The 16,632-nt window shown below is 50.3% G+C and overlaps 1 protein-coding gene across 4 annotated transcripts in view; it reads right to left on the bottom strand.

The window, feature by feature from the left end:
* plekhh3 (pleckstrin homology, MyTH4 and FERM domain containing H3) overlaps positions 1 to 16,632 on the bottom strand; it is a 44,534-nt gene that overhangs the window by 18,487 nt on the left and 9,415 nt on the right. For 3 of the 4 annotated variants that reach the window (XM_070864652.1, XM_070864653.1, XM_070864655.1), the window contains 4 exons: positions 14,201 to 14,395; positions 13,037 to 13,194; positions 12,563 to 12,686; positions 4,129 to 4,426 (listed from right to left, as the gene is read on the bottom strand). In XM_070864652.1, coding sequence (XP_070720753.1) covers positions 4,129 to 4,426; positions 12,563 to 12,686; positions 13,037 to 13,194; positions 14,201 to 14,395 — 775 coding nt within the window. The remainder of the gene's footprint in view (positions 1 to 4,128; positions 4,427 to 12,562; positions 12,687 to 13,036; positions 13,195 to 14,200; positions 14,396 to 16,632) is intronic. The other variant, XM_070864654.1, reaches the window with a different exon arrangement.

Raw genomic sequence — 16,632 nt, 5'->3', positions numbered from 1 at the left:
ACAGCTGCAGCATAACTTCTACCCCCTTGTACTCTTGTCCTCTGGATATAAAGGCCAGCATTCCATTAGCCTTTTTGATTATTTTCTGTACCTGTTCATGACATTTTAATGATCTATGTACCTGGACCCCCGAGTCACTTTGGCCCTCCACTGTTTTTAGCTTTTCACCATTTAGAAAGTACCCTGTTCTATCCTTTTTAGGTCCAAAGTGGATGACCTCACATTTGCCCAAATTGAAATCCCCTTGCCACAGTTTTGCCCATTCATTTAATCTATCGATATCCCGGTGTAATTTTATGCTTTCATCTACACTGTCTACAATGCCGCCTATCTTTATGTCATCGGCAAATTTGGATATGTGGTTTTCTATCCCGTCATGCAAGTAGTTAAGAAATAGTCTGAATAGTTGTGGCCCAACACAGATCCCTGCAGGACACCACCAGTCACCTCCTGCCAATTTGAGTACCAGCCCTACTCTCTGTCTCCTGCCGCTCAGCCAGTTGCCTAAACAGGTCATTCATTGGCCCTCAATTCTGTGGGCTTCTACCTTAGATAACAGTCTCTTATGTGGGACTTTATCAAATGCCTTCTAGAAGTCCATATAAGTAACATCCATAGATATTTCCCTGTCCACTACTTTAGTCACCTCTTCAAAAAATTCAATCGAGTTTATCAGGCATTACCTAATTTCACAAATCTCTCTCCGATCAACTGAACATTTTCGAGGTGTTCAATCACTTTCCGACAACGGATGTTAGATTAACTGGTCGATAATTCCCTGGTTTCCCTCTCTGGCCATTGTTAAAAAGTGCATGTGCAATTTTCCAATCTAAAGTGGCGGTTCCTGAGTCGAGAGCACTTTGGAAGATTATAGTCAGTGTGTCTGCAATGTACTCCCCTACTTCCTTTAAACCCTGGGATGGAAGCCATCTGCCCCTGAGGATCTGTCACTCTTTAGTGCCATTATTTTCTTCATTACTGTTATTTTACTTACATTAATTTTATTGAGTCCCTGTCCCCGATTCAATATTAGTTTCCTTGGGATGTTAGGCATACTATCCTCTTCTACTGTAAATACTGACGCAAAGTAATTATTCAACATGTCCGCCATTTCCCGTTGTTGTTGACGTTATCACCCCATTCAGTTTTTAAGGAGCTGATATTGCTCCTGACCATCCTCTTTTTCTAATGTAACTGCAAAATATTTTGTGTTGATTTTGATATTCCTCGCGAGTTTCTTTACATATTCCCTTTTTGTAGCTCTCGCTATCTGTTCTGTGACCCTGTGCTGCCCCTTTGTATCTTTCCCATTGGCCAGGATCGGTGTTTTGGGGGGATTTGTCTGCCCTTTGCCCTTCAGTTGATGCTGTCCCTCACCTCTCTGGCCGTCTATGGCTGGTTTTTTGGCCAGTGGAGCTCTTGGCCCTCAGGGATAAACTGGTTCTGTATCACCTTCAATTATTTTTTGAACACCTCCCACTGATCTTCTGCCGTTTTACCCATGAACAGGTTTGCCCAGTTTACTGTGGGCAGTCTCTGCCTCATTCTGCTGAAGTCAGCTTTACCCAAATCTAGAATCTTAGTCACTGTTTCACGTTTCTCCCGTCAAACGCTACATTAAACTTGATAATGTAAGTTGTGAGAAGGATGCAGAGAGACTTCAAGGGGATATAAACAGGCTAAGTATGTGGACAAGAACATGGCAAATGGAATATAATGTGGAGAAATGTGAAGTTATCCACTTTGATAGGAAAAATAGAAAAGCAGAGTATTTTTTAAATGGTGAGAGATTGGGAAATGTTGGTGTTCAAAGGGACCTGGGTGTCCTTTAACACGAATTACGGAAAGTTAACATGCAGGTACAGCAAGTGATTAAGAAAGCAAATGGTGTGTTATACTTTATTACAAAAGGATTTGAGTATAAGAGTAAAAAGGTCTTACTGCAATTATTCCCGGTCAGGGAACGGCATTTTTAGTTGTGTGATGGTGGTGCAGTGGTAAGAATGGTTGCCTTCCAAGCAGTTGATCTGGGTTCGATTCCCAGCCATCACATCTCATACTTTCTTAGAAACATATAAAATTCTGACGGGACTGGACAGGTTAGATGCGGGTAGAATGTTCCCGATGTTGGGGAAGTCCAGAACCACGGGACACAGTCTAAGGATAAGGGGTAGGCCATTTAGAACTGAGATGAGGAGAAACTTCTTCACTCAGAGAGTTGTTAACCTGTGGAATTCCCTACCACAGAGAGTTGTTGATGCCAGTTCATTGGATATATTCAAGAGGGAGTTAGATATGGTCCTTATGGCTAAAGGGATCAAGGGGTATGGAGAGAAAGCAGGAAAGGGGTACTGAGGTGAATGATCAGCCATGATTTTATTGAATGGTGGTGCAGGCTCAAATGGCCTACTCCTGCACCTATTTTCTATGTTTCTATGGGCCCTGGTGAGACCGCACCTGGAGTATTGTACACCGTTTTGGTACATGATATACTTGCCATAGAGGGAGTGCAACGAAGGTTCACCAGACTAATTCCTATATTCTCTAGAGTTTAGAAGAATAAGAGGTAATCTCATTGAAACATTCGAAATTCTTACAAGGATTGAGGGTAGATGCAGGAAGGATGTTTCCCCCAGGCTGGAGAGTCCAGAACCAGGGGTCACAGTCTCAGAATAAGGGGTCAGCCATTTAGGACTGAGATGAGGAGAAAGTTCTTCACTCAGAGTGGTGAATCTTTGGAATTCTCTACCCCAGAGGGCTGTGGATACTCAGTCGTTGAGTATATTCAAGACAGACATCGCTAGATTTTTGAATATTAAGGTAATCAAGGAATAAGGGGACAGTACAGGAAAGTGGAGTTGAGGTAGATCAGCCATAATCTTATTGAATGGCAGAGCAGGCTCGAGGGCCTGAATGGCCTACTCCTTATGTTCTTATCATGTTATGATCGCTATTGGATAAATGTTCACGCACAGTTAGGTTATTAACTAAATCTGGCTCATTACTAAATCTAATATGGCTTGTCCCCTTGTTGTTCTGGGACATATTGTTGTAAACTATCCGGGACACACTCAAGAAATTCCCTACCTTTCTGACAGGTGCTAGTCTGCTTTTCCCAATCTATATGAAAGTTAAAATGCCCCATTAAACCCACTCTGCCTTTGCTACACGCTTGTCCAATCCCTGCATGTATACAATCTAACACTTCACAGCTGCTACCAGGGGGCCTATACACAACTCCCACTATAGCCTTAAATCCTTTCCTATTTCTTAATACAACCCATAAAGTCTCCATTGGCTGCTTCCCTCTGTTAAGAGAGGATATAATCACTGAAGTGATTTTATCTTTAATCACTAAGGCTACCCCTCCCACTCTGCCAGTTTCCCTATCTGTCCCGTTGACCTTATAACCGGGTATATTTAGTTCCCAGTCCTGACTTGCAGCAATGTCTCAGCAATGGCTGCCATGTCACACCCTCCAAGTTCAATTTGTGCCTGCAGTTCATTCAATGTATTCCTTACACTTTGCGTTTGTATAAAGAACGCTTATTTGGGGCCACACACCCGAGCCTGCTGCTTTACTCACATATTTCTTATTTCTCTCTCCTGGTTGAATCACTTTCCATCTTTTAGTTTTCCCCTTACCTCTAGTACCCAAAGCGCAATTTCTGGTGTTACTCTACTCTCTTCCCTAGAAGCTAAACAAGGCACTGCGCACCTGGGCAAGTGAGGGCAATCCGTTGTGCTGGCAATGAAATGGAATTGGTTACGTTCTGGGTCACTGGAACTGTTCCAGGGACAGAATGCTGGGGATTGATTGAACCATGTGAGCTTTATGCTCTTGTGAACAATATCCTTCGCTTTTAGAGAGGAGCAAATGTGTTTTCAGAACATTTGGGATATCTGGTCACTTTCAAATGTCACTATTTATAATGTTGATTAATGTGAGATGTTTTTCCAGGGACAATTGACAAATGTGAAACCCTAAAAAGACTAAATACCCCTCTTAAAATGTTTTTCTCTATTGTGACCCTGTGCCTGGACGTTCAAGCTTGGGAATGTGGTGCTGGGAACATCGAGCAGACGTTATTCATGCTGTCCGGCAACTGTATTTCTGGAGATTCTAACCGTTTGATGTGGAACCTGAGGTATTTGAGAACGGTGGTACTGGGCAGGAAGGTGACGCTCATGCAGGTGAGCAGCTGCCAATTCCGCAGGTCACTGATATTTCCCGCATGTGGAGGGCCGCTTGTCTGCTTAATCAGCTGACAGTAGATCTCGTCTCGGAGAGGCTCCAGGTCGAGGCAGGTCTGCAGCACACCCTGGATAAGTGGGACTGGATCTCGCTCGGTCTCTAGATGCTGCAGTGAATTGAAGACCTTGACAGCTTCATCCTGGAGAGTTGTGTAACCTTTTGTGTTCTCAACTAAAATAAAAGAGCAAAAATTCAGCATAAACCGGCTGTTACCACAAGTCTGTACCAGTCCCTTTGAATCCAGCAACTTAGCATTTTGAACTGGTACCAGGTGTAGCAGAAGTAAATGTAAAGGGTGCTTCAGGTATCAGTCGTGCTAAAGCCTCACAGGTTACTGGTCATGTGCAGTCTAGCACAGTGTTGGCTACAAACAGAATTTTCACTCTTGTTGTTCAAAGACCCCCATTCATGTGCAGACTGAGCATTTGGTCTTTGTGCAGGCAAACCAATAATATAGAAGAGTTGACAATTATTTAACAATGTAATCATCATTTACCAGGGACCCTGAGTGAGTAGCTGAGCCATTCGGTGAGGCCCCAGATTCTGTGCTCGTCAGCTGATCTGGGGACAGCGGTAGAGATGCTACAATTGCTGCCTTGCCCTGGGGTTAGAGAGGAAAAAAAATTGGCCACAGTTCCTGCTTCTGATTAACATTCACTGACTCCCACTGGAAGGTGTGTGGGTATCAGGTAAAGGCAGTGTTGAGTTCAGCTGTGAGCCTGCTGTAGCTGAACACTCACTCACTGACTCGGATCACACATGATCTGTGTGAGTTGTTGGAGGGCACGTGTAGAGCTGAACCTGAGAGAGTCAGCACCTTCAGAGAAAACTGACAAGAAAAAAATCTGCAGTGACTTGAACCAATCGGGGTTTATTGTGGGTAGTTCCAAAATAAGATATTCAGGCATTTTTGTTCCTGTCCAACTCAGGCTGCTCAAGTTCTGTTTCATTCCAACAAGTGCTGAGAGACTTCTCCCTCCAGAATAATGGTACAGAAATTGTGGTCGGAGGTTTCCCGCGGGCAGATTCCTCCGACCTGAAAAATATCTTCGAACTTACCTGATCCAGAGACCTGCGGTCCTGGGCCTCTCCGTGAAGGCCTGCGGCAAAGCCCACGTATCCCAGGAGTGCAGGCATTTCGCACGCGTCCCTGGGATCACGTGGGCCGGCCCAACCAATCAAAAGTAGGGGTATTCCCATTCATACTTATGGTGAGCTACGATTGCATCTAATAATAGGCAATGAACCAGAGAAGTAAAGTTAGGGGAACATCTAGGCAATAGTGACCATAATATAATATGCTTTAAAATGATAATTGTAAAGGACATAATTTTGACGAAAACCAGGTTAATAGATTGGAGAAAAGCTAGTTTTGAGGGGCTGAGAATAAAACTTGGGATGATAAAATGGGCAACAATATTGGCAAACGATGATGCAGAACAACAATAGGAAACATTTAAAATGGTGTTTAACAGAATGCAGGAAAAATATATTCCGCTAAAAGGAAAGAACAAACTAAACACCAATGAGACTCCGTGGATGACTAAAGACAAAAGGGAACAATTGAGTGTAAGGAAAGAGACATACATTAAGTACATAGATAGCAGGGCAGTGCTCGGGAGCCTCTTATCAACAAAAGCAGACATTGGCCGCCTGAGAAAAAGAGTGTTTGAAGACCAGGTTCTCAAATCTACCACCAAGATCATGGTCTACAGGGCTATAGTAATACCCGCCCTCCTGTATGGATCAGAGGCTTGGACAATGTACAGAAGACACCTCAAGTCACTGGAGATATATCACCAACAATGTCTCCGCAAGATCCTGCAAATCCCCTGGGAGGCCAGGCGCACTAACATCAGTGACCTTGTCCAGGCTAACATCCCCAACATTGAAGCACTGACCACACTCTATCAGCTTCGCTGGGCAGGCCACATAGTTCACATGCCAGACACAAGATTCCCTAAGCAAATGCTCTATGCGGAGCTCCTTCACAGCAAATGAGCCAAAGGTGGGCAGTGGAAACGTTACAAGGACACCCTCAAAGCCTCCCTGATAAAGTGCGACATCACCACTGACACCTCGGAGTCCTTGGCTGAAGACTGCCCGAGGTGGAGAAAGTGCACCCGGGAGGACGTTGAGCTGTTCGAATCTCAACGCTGCGAGCGTAAAGAGCTCAAGCACAGGCAGTGGGAGGAGCGCGCGGTAAACCAGTCCCACCCACTCCTTCCCTCGACGATATCTGTCCCAACTATGACAGAGTCTGTGGCTCTCATATTAGACTGTTCAGCCACCAGAGAACTCACTTCAGGAGTAGAAGCAAGTCTTCCTCGATTGCGAGGGACTGCCTATGATGATGATGATGATGATGCATGATAAGAGAGAATACGAAGGGATTAGGAGAGAAGTAAAAAAAAAATTAGGAAGGCAAAGAGGAACTATGAAATTAAATTATCAAGGAACATAAAATAAAATAGTAAAATATTTTACAGGCACATCAATAAAAAAGGAAGGTTGGGACGGGAATGGGGCCATGAGGGGATAGACAGGATAATACCACAGGTAACGATAGAGAGATGGCAGAAATATTAAATTATTATTTTGCTTCGGTATTTACCAGGGAGATAGAACAGGTGGACATGACATTGGATGATCAGATGAGTAATGAGATAGGTGCATTTAAAATTAAAAAAGGATATATTAAATAAACAACTTACCTTATTTCACAGGTTTTTAAAATGTTTAAATTATTGAAAAAAAAGTTATTTTTCTGTCCTTTAAAAGTCTTACGCTGATAAAAACAGGCTTTACTCCTGCTTTTATCAGTCATAAGAATTTCACGGGCCTGCGCTGGGCAGATGCTGGGAAAATTGCCCAACTCTCCGCCTGCGGAGGCCCTTTTCTTCCGGATATGTGCGATCTTTCAAAAGGATTCTTGACAGATCGCAAGTTCCACATTTAGACGCGTGCGCCTCACATGCCTTAACCTGGAAGTAGCGGGGCCTCTACGGGCGCATGTGCACCTGGTACACGCCCATAGTGGCCACGAATTAAGGGCCACTATTACTCAGAGACCCTCTGAACGTGTCCTGATAACGTGTTTCACTGCTGACTCAAAACATTTTCCTGTCTCCCACTGGGCTTTCAATGGCACCAAGACATTTTAACCCCCATTATGGGGCGGACACTGAATTTACTCCCCCCCCCCCCCTACCCCCACACCCGATCTTGATCTCTGCAGACTTCAATGGACAGTCAAATAGGGCAGGATTAAAAGCAGCATTGCACCTGATCCCGCAATGGGCAGCTTAGATTAAAATTGTCTCCTTGATGGCCTTTTATTCTACTCTTCTCGAGCTGCCACATTGCTGCAGAACTGTGTGTCCTTGAACTAATGCCCAGCAGCACATTTGAGCTTGTGTGAGTGTAACCCTAAACTCCAGCAACACTGACTGGCTTCTAAACCTCTGCCAGATTGCAGCCCTTCCCCCAAGCTTCCCTGATACCGACCCCACTTCTCGCTCAGCCTTGGCTCACGTCCCTCAGCTTACTGTGTATTGCCCCGTTACACCAATGACAGTAGCAGGAGCTCCCCTTTAAAATTCTTTCTTCAATAACCTAGCAAAAAAAAAAAGTTTAATTACAACTATTTTTCATGTGGGATTTTGTTTCATGCAAGTTCAAATAAACTGTGATCAATTTATGTTATTGGTAACATCCTCCAAAAAAGTCATACCGATAACATAAATTCTATACTGATAACATAGAACGATGTAACACAGGAGGCCGCCATTCGGACATCGGGCCAGTGCTGCCTCTTTGGCAGAGCTGCCCAATTAGTCCCACTTCCTGCTCTTTCCCCATAGCCCTATAAATTTTTCCTTTCAAGTATTTATCCAATTCCCTTTTGTGCCGTGGGCCGCCATGTTTTTTTGTCAGCCCAACAATGGCGGCCGTCGCAACGACCAGGCCATAATCATGCAGCCCGGCACTCTGTTATGCTGGCCCAGTGGTGGGCCTACCGAGGACACGAAGCACCGAGACAGCGCTCCGCTTTCCTGGAGGGGCACACGTGCCCAATTCCACGTCGGGGATGGGACTTCCGGGCCGGCTGATAAAAGCCCCAGCCCGGACGTTCACCGGCCCCTGATCGGACCGCGGGGCAATTTCGGCCCCTGTGTCTCAGTGAGGATTCTTTAATCTGATTGGTTGAAGAGCCTTTCCGTTGCATCCCCTGCTCTCTCTCACCACAGATCCCCTGTAGAGGGCGCTGTGCTGGATCAGACACCTGATGACAGCAAGTTGTCGCTCAAAAGCTCGTAAAAAGTCTGTGGGCAGCTGTCAGCGTGTAGTGAGCGGCGAGCACAAAATCCGGCTCAATCATTTTATATTTTAACTATTTTTTTCTCCACTTTCAGTCACTGAACTCCAAAGTAGTTTGCTGTTTGTGAATTGCTCATCCTCGAGCCCGAGGGACTGCCTATGATGATGAATAGTTGGCAGGTACGTTATGGGAACTGAAAGAATATTTCATTGTCTTTACCATTTTTTGTTATTCTATCAGGATTTTTTCCCCCCTCTAATAGCCCCTTTAACCCATTTCAGTAACTCTCTAAATAAGAACTTACATTTAAATATAGTGCTCAGTACTGAGTGAGAGCTTCACACCCAATGCCTGTTTGATGTAGTCATTGTCTGGCCGTCAGTTTCCAGATAGCAAGACCTCACTAACAGCATTTCATGGGGTGTTGGAAAAGATGTCGTGAAGACAGGAGTTCAATTTAACATCGATCGATAGGCAGCGCTCCCAATAGTACAAGGCCAGATTTAACCGGCAGCTTAGATTTTGAGCTCAATTCCTGGAGTGCACTTTGACCTCAGGCTGCCTGACTTGGGAACATAGGAACAGGAGGAGGCCATTCGTCCCCTGGAGCCTGTTCCGCCATTCAATCAGATCATGGCTGATGTGTGACCTAATGCCATATACCCACCTTTGGCCCATCTCAGTTAATACCTTTGGTTAACAGAAATCTATCAATCTGATTTAAAATGATCAACTGATCCAGCATCAGTTCCCTCATCCTAGACTCTGCAAAGAGCAGAAATAGTTTCTCTCGATCAGCAATGTTCTCATTAAGCTGTGTGGCCGCACAGCCTCGTTGTGGTCTGGAGCTCCCGCCCAGGCCACTTGCTCAGCTGGATTAACAGCGCATGCGCGGAGATTTGAATCGCCGTGCAGCCTCTTAAAACACTCAAAACAAATTACAGGGAACATTGCCTTTCTGTTCCCCTTACTATCTCGAAAGCTGCGATCAGATCACCCCTTAACCTACTAAATTCTAGGGAATACAACCCCAGTTTATGTAATCTCTCCTCGGAATTTAAAACCGGGGTCCAGGTATCAGTCTGGTAAACCTTCGCTGCACTCCCCCCAAGGCCGATATATCCTCCCTAAGGTGTGGTGCCCCAGCACTGCTCACAGTGCTCCAGGTGTGGTGCCCCAGCACTGCTCACAGTGCTCCAGGTGTGGTGCCCCAGCACTGCTCACAGTGCTCCAGGTGTGGTGCCCCAGCACTGCTCACAGTGCTCCAGGTGTGGTCTAACCAGGACTTTGTACAGCTGCAGCATAACTTCTACCCCCCCTTGTATTCTGGTCCTCTGGATATAAAGGCCAGCATTCCATAACCTTTTTGATGATTTTCTGTACCTGTCCATGATATTTTAATGACTTGGATCCCCAAATCTTTTTGGAATTCCACCGTTTCTAGTTTTTCACCATTTAGAAAGTACTCTAATCTGTCCTTTATAGGTCCAAAGCGGATGACCTCAGAGGCAAACTTGCAGTCACTAAGCCAAGCATAGTTTCCCTGAGGTCCTCAATAGTCTATTGTCCTTTCTTGTTCCTACTTTAATTCATAGAATCATAGAAACTTACAGCACGGAAGGAGGCCATTCGGCCCATCGTGTCCGCGCCGGCCGACAAAGAGCTATCCAGCCTAATCCCACTTTCCAGCTCTTGTATTCGATGCCTCCACTAATAAAAGCAAGTATCCCGTAAGCCTTCTTAACCACATTATCTACCTGTCCTGTGTCCTTCAGGGATCTGTGGACATGCACTCCAATGGGCCCTCTGTTCCTCTACACTTCTCACTGTCCTACCATTTATTGTGGCCAAAATTCACCGTCCCCGAAGGGACGGCCACCACGGGGTTTGGGCCGCTGTGGTCGGGTGATTTTCCCTCCCTGAGCCATATTCAGCTGGAGGGAGGGGGGGGGGGGGGGGGGGAGGGGGTTTGAGCGGTGCTCACTTCTGCCAGAAAAGGCGGGAGGGTAAGCAGTGGGCAGGTCACTGAGAAACAGTCACCATAGGGAGTTTCAGCTACAAAACGGTAGGACTTCTTCAGGCAGTGCCCCCGCGAGGTATTCGAGTCAGTGCTCAAACACCACACCGCTGGAGTGTTGCGTGATCGGGGCCCTTTGGTAGGAAAATAGTTTTATTCATTTTTGTGTTTTTATTTCAGATTTCATCATCTGCAGTATTTATCTTTTCATATAGTTTTATTAATTGTTTTGGCCCCATTAAACCTGCTGAGTGCTGCTCAGAGGTTTACACATACTCCTGTACTTTTGTACAACTTTGAGGTCTGACTCTTTAGTGGAGGCCTGTGGGCTGCAGAGACCTGCTTGGCAGGGTTCACCCTGAGGATGGGAGGAGTGTTGGGAGGGCGACACCTGGTCAGAAGCAGGGAGGCACATAGGAGAAGGCGTCACCGTCAGCACCGTGCTGAGAGGCAGCGGGCAGCAGCCATGATTCGTTCATTCCGTGTCAGACCAGTGTGCCCACCGTCTTCACCGGCCCGAATCAGGATTGCGGTTGGTTGCTCGGGGACAAGGGATATCCCCTGTCCACTTGGCTGCTCACTCCTCTGCGGAACCCCAAGACAGTGCCAAAGCATACAGACAATGTCGCTCATTGTGCCACCAGGTGCATCATCGAGCAGAGGTTCCGGTGCCTGGACCGCTCTGGTAGCACCTTGCAGTACTCTTCTCAACGGGTCTCCATCATCATTGTGGTCTGCTGCATGCTGCACAACCTGGCCATCATGCGGGGACAACCGCTGGAGGTCGAGCCAGCAGTACCACCTGAGGAGGAGCAGGATGGGGAGGGGGGGGAGGAGGATCCCCGTTGCCCCAGAGCTAGGAGGCGTCGACCCATCGCCACCTGGAAGGGCTGGGTGCAGACTGGTCAGCACCCTCCTGGGAGGGTGCATCCTCACATATATGGAGGTGCCCGACACCTCCCCTGCAATCTCCCTCCATGCATTATATACTGGCGGTCTGCCAGGTCTCCCCATTTCAGGAAACAGTATTCTCCTCCAGTCCTCCACACTGTCCATCAGTGTCTCCAGCTCCCCATCAGTGAACCTGTTGGCTCTCCTTGCATCTTACACCGGCCATCCTTCCAACCTCCTTCACCCCCCTCAGGGCCTTGCTGCAAACCCGGGTCTTTAAAAAGGCCAGCGAGCAGCTGGCTCATTAGAAACCCTTACCTGCCAGCTGAATTTCTCAGTGGTGATAATGCTCAAATTAAGACAGCTACACCGCTGAAAAATCCACTTTGGAAGGGTTCATTAGCGCTGGAACCATTTGTTCACTTTTGGAGCTGAATATGGGGTGGCCAGCCATGAAGATTTCGCCATTAATGGCCACAAAAAGGTGGGGGGTTTTCCAGCAGCACTGAATTTCAGGCCCATTGTGTATTCCCTTGCCTTGTTAGCCCTCCCCAAATGCATTACTTCACACTTCTCCGGATTGAAGTCCATTTGCCACTTTTCTGCCCACGTGACCTGTTCATTGATACCTTCCTGCAGCTTTCTTCTTCATTATCAACCACACTGCCAATTTTTGTATCATCTGCAAACTTCTTAATCATAACCCCCACATTCAAGTCTAAATCATTGATATATACCACAAAAAGCAAGGGACCCAGTACTGAGCCCTGCAGAACCCCATTGGAAACACCCTTCCAGTCACAAAAACACTGGGTGGTGGAGGCAGACTCAATCACGGCTTTCAAAAGGGAGTTGGAGAAGTACTTGAAAGAAAAAAAATTACACAGCTACAGGGAAAGGGCAAGGGAGTGGGACTGGCTGAGGTGCTGTAACCATTCTACGATTTACTTTCCCAAAAATATGATCGGACTCTGAACCTGTGCTTCTGGTGTTGATAAGATTAGGTCAGGGTTTTAACACGGGTTTTATTAATTTGCAGAACATTACGCTCAATCACCAAACAGGGTTTTGCACTTACAGTGGTGGCCCACAGATCCATAGGGGAATGGCAGGAGTGGTGCGTAGAGTGGCTTCTGGGTATGCTGCAGAATGGGATTCCATTTGTAAATGTGCTCCAGGACTTCAGAATTAGTGTAATTCTCCTAGAATACAGGAAGCAGGAGAGATATTAGATCCAGGAACAGTGCAGGAGCTCAACACATTCAGAATCAGTCACAAAGGGGAGGCAATTTCATAAATAGCTGACGGAAAATCAAAACAATAAACGGCACTTGCTGGAATAACACATCGGGTCAGTCCGAGAAAAGACAAGAGCGAGAAAGGAAACGTCAATTGCTGAAATTCCTCAAAATAAATTCTTCTTGAAATAGTGTCCGTGGATCTTTAATGCCAAATGCCTGCCTTTCATTGCCATGTCCATTATGGAGAAACTTTCTGCCCCTCAATCAGTTAACACACATAAATCAGTAAATCCACCCCGATCATCAAATACCTCGATGTCCTGCATCAGGAGCAGTGTCGGTGTCTCCATGGGAGCTTTACAATCAATGACGCTTTGGATGGCACAAGCCCATTGGATGCACTCGTCCAGGTGCTTAGTGTAGAGTTGGTAGCGATGCTTCCGTCCGTGCACACTGATGCTCCAGTAGCCTGAGAATAATTATCACATTGTTTTACAAAGCAAATGATCAGAATCTGAATAACCTCCCTTGTTTATTTAGCAGGGTAAGGGTCACTCAGTGTAACTGTACAGAGTCAGTGTTTATTCAGGGTAAGGGTCACTCAGTGTAACTGTATAGAGTCACTGTTTATTCAGGGTAAGGGTCACTCACTCTGTAACTGTACAGAGTCACTGTTTATTCAGGGTAAGGGTCACTCACAGGCGCCATGTTGCTGATCAGTGAAGTTTCCACCTGATGCCATCATAAATTGAACGAGGAATTAATGGCAGGATGGAATGGGAAACCAGGAGAGGAGGAACTTGGGTTTAACTAAATGCAAATGAGAAAGTAATGGAAATAGCCAGGGTCACTGACTGAATGTCATCACAAGAGATTCTGGAGTTTTATCAGTATTGGCAATCCAAGCCCTCTCTCCCCCCACACCGCCGCCTCCCCCCTCTCCCCCCCCCAATCACCGCCTCCCCCCTCCCCCCTCCCCACTCACCGCCTCCCCACCCCCACCCCCTCCCCTCCCCATTCCTCCTCACTCCTCCACCTCCCTCCCCCCACCGCCCCCCTCCCCCATTCCTCCTCCCCCCACCCTCCCCAGAGTGGAGATGATGCCAAAGGGCAGTGCCAGAGATGGTGCGTGTGACCCATGGTGATGAGGTGCCTGCTCCCTGAACACAAGGGGCCATTCACACATCTGCCTAGCTGCACAATTGTCCCTTGGTCTCACTGATCTCTTGATCCTGCTCCCCGTGTCTGATTCACATTCAGCTCCTCGTCTCCAGCGAGTCCTCAAAACAATGGAGTCTATTCACCTTTCCCTGCAACATGGTAACTTTATCCTCACTGCTTTTATATTTCAAGTGTGGGGTTTGGTTGGGTGAATCATGCGAAGCGACTCGGCCCCACAGGACCCCCAGATGCTCCACTCTGCTACCTGGGATTATTTGTCACCAGGAATCGAATGTCTGTTCAGAAGCTTCTACCTGTTCCCTTGTAGCTGCACTTGTCGGGCCAGAGCACAGAGCAGAGGCGGGTCAGGACCAACATGCCGAGTCGCTTCGCATTCAGCTGGTTGTTGGTGTAATAATCCAGTGAATCCTGCGTCAGCACAAACCAGTGTTTCCGAACCCTCAGCCAAGGCGTCTTCACACTGCTCCGCACCTCTTTAAACAGCCAACCTAGCAAACAACGAGAGACAATAGGCAGCAGGAAGTGGCTCTCATAATATCTGGAAACATAGCAACCAACACAGAGTGCGACAGGGGTTCAGTCTCTGGGTTCGGGGTTCGGTTTATGGGACTGGGACTGGGGTTGTCTCGGGGGTCCGGGAGCAGTGAAACCTTAAAAAATAAAATCTTCTCTTCTTCTGAAAACACTTATTAGAATCAGAGAAAGAGCCAGCCCAGAGGGAGGCCCTTTGGCACATCGTGCCTGTGCCGGCTCTGCCAGAGCTGTCCCCTGTCCTTTCCTCACAGGCCTGCAAATTCTTGTTGTGTACTGCTTGCTGGGGGGGGGGGGACAGGAGTGGGGTGGGGGGGGGGGACGAGGAGTGGGGTGGGGGGGGGACGAGGAGTGGGGTGGGGGGGGGGACGAGGAGTGGGGTGGGGGGGGGGACGAGGAGTGGGGTGGGGGGGGGGACGAGGAGTGGGGTGGGGGGGGGGACGAGGAGTGGGGTGGGTGGGGGGGGACGAGGAGTGGGGTGGGGGGGGACGAGGAGTGGGGTGGGGGGGGACGAGGAGTGGGGTGGGGGGGGGACGAGGAGTGGGGTGGGGGGGGACGAGGAGTGGGGTGGGGGGGGACGAGGAGTGGGGTGGGGGGGGACGAGGAGTGGGGTGGGGGGGACGAGGAGTGGGGTGGGGGGGGACGAGGAGTGGGGTGGGGGGGGACGAGGAGTGGGGTGGGGGGGGACGAGGAGTGGGGTGGGGGGGGACGAGGAGTGGGGTGGGGGGGACGAGGAGTGGGGTGGGGGGGACGAGGAGTGGGGTGGGGGGGGACGAGGAGTGGGGTGGGGGGGGACGAGGAGTGGGGTGGGGGGGGACGAGGAGTGGGGTGGGGGGGGACGAGGAGTGGGGTGGGGGGGGGACGAGGAGTGGGGTGGGGGGGGACGAGGAGTGGGGTGGGGGGGGACGAGGAGTGGGGTGGGGGGGACGAGGAGTGGGGTGGGGGGACAGGAGGGGTGGGGGGGACGAGGAGTGGGGTGGGGGGGGACGAGGAGTGGGGTGGGGGGGACGAGGAGTGGGGTGGGGGGGACGAGGAGTGGGTGGGGGGGGACGAGGAGTGGGGTGGGGGGGGACGAGGAGGAGTGGGTGGGGGGGACGAGGAGTGGGGTGGGGGGGACGAGGAGTGGGGTGGGGGGGGACGAGGAGTGGGGTGGGGGGGGGACGAGGAGTGGGGGGGGGGGGGGAGCGAGGAGTGGGGTGGGGGGGGACGAGGAGTGGGGTGGGGGGGGACGAGGAGTGGGGTGGGGGGGGACGAGGAGTGGGGTGGGGGGGACGAGGAGTGGGGTGGGGGGGACGAGGGAGTGGGTGGGGGGACGAGGAGTGGGTGGGGGGACGAGGAGTGGGGTGGGGGGGGACGAGGAGTGGGGTGGGGGGGGACGAGGAGTGGGGTGGGGGGGGACGAGGAGTGGGGTGGGGGGGACGAGGAGTGGGGTGGGGGGGGACGAGGAGTGGGGTGGGGGGGGACGAGGAGTGGGGTGGGGGGGACGAGGAGTGGGGTGGGGGGGGACGAGGAGTGGGGTGGGGGGGGACGAGGAGTGGGGTGGGGGGGGACAGAGGGAGTGGGGTGGGGGGGACGAGGAGTGGGGTGGGGGGGACGAGGAGTGGGGTGGGGGGGACGAGGAGTGGGTGGGGGGGGACGAGGAGTGGGGTGGGGGGGGACGAGGGAGTGGGGTGGGGGGGGACGAGGAGTGGGGTGGGGGGGGGACGAGGAGTGGGGTGGGGTGGGGGGACGAGGAGTGGGGGTGGGGGGGACGAGGAGTGGGGTGGGGGGGGACGAGGAGTGGGTGGGGGGGGGACCGAGGAGTGGGGTGGGGGGGACGAGGAGTGGGGTGGGGGGGACGAGGAGTGGGGTGGGGGGGGGACGAGGAGTGGGGTGGGGGGGGACGAGGAGTGGGTGGGGGGGGGGACGAGGAGTGGGGTGGGGGGGACGAGGAGTGGGGTGGGGGGGGACGAGGAGTGGGGTGGGGGGGGACGAGGAGTGGGGTGGGGGGGACGAGGAGTGGGGTGGGGGGACGAGGAGTGGGGTGGGGGGACGAGGAGTGGGGTGGGGGGACGAGGAGTGGGGTGGGGGGGGACGAGGAGTGGGGTGGGGGGGACGAGGAGTGGGGTGGGGGGGGACGAGGAGTGGGGTGGGGGGGGGACGAGAGTGGGGTGGGGGGGGACGAGGAGTGGGGTGGGGGGGGACGAGGAGTGGG

The sequence above is a fragment of the Pristiophorus japonicus genome, chromosome 21 (assembly GCF_044704955.1).
Source record: "Pristiophorus japonicus isolate sPriJap1 chromosome 21, sPriJap1.hap1, whole genome shotgun sequence".
NCBI classification, from domain to species: domain Eukaryota; kingdom Metazoa; phylum Chordata; class Chondrichthyes; family Pristiophoridae; genus Pristiophorus; species Pristiophorus japonicus.
The sequence above is the reverse complement of the archived record's forward strand: the minus strand, read 5'-3'. Positions and strand labels throughout refer to the sequence as shown.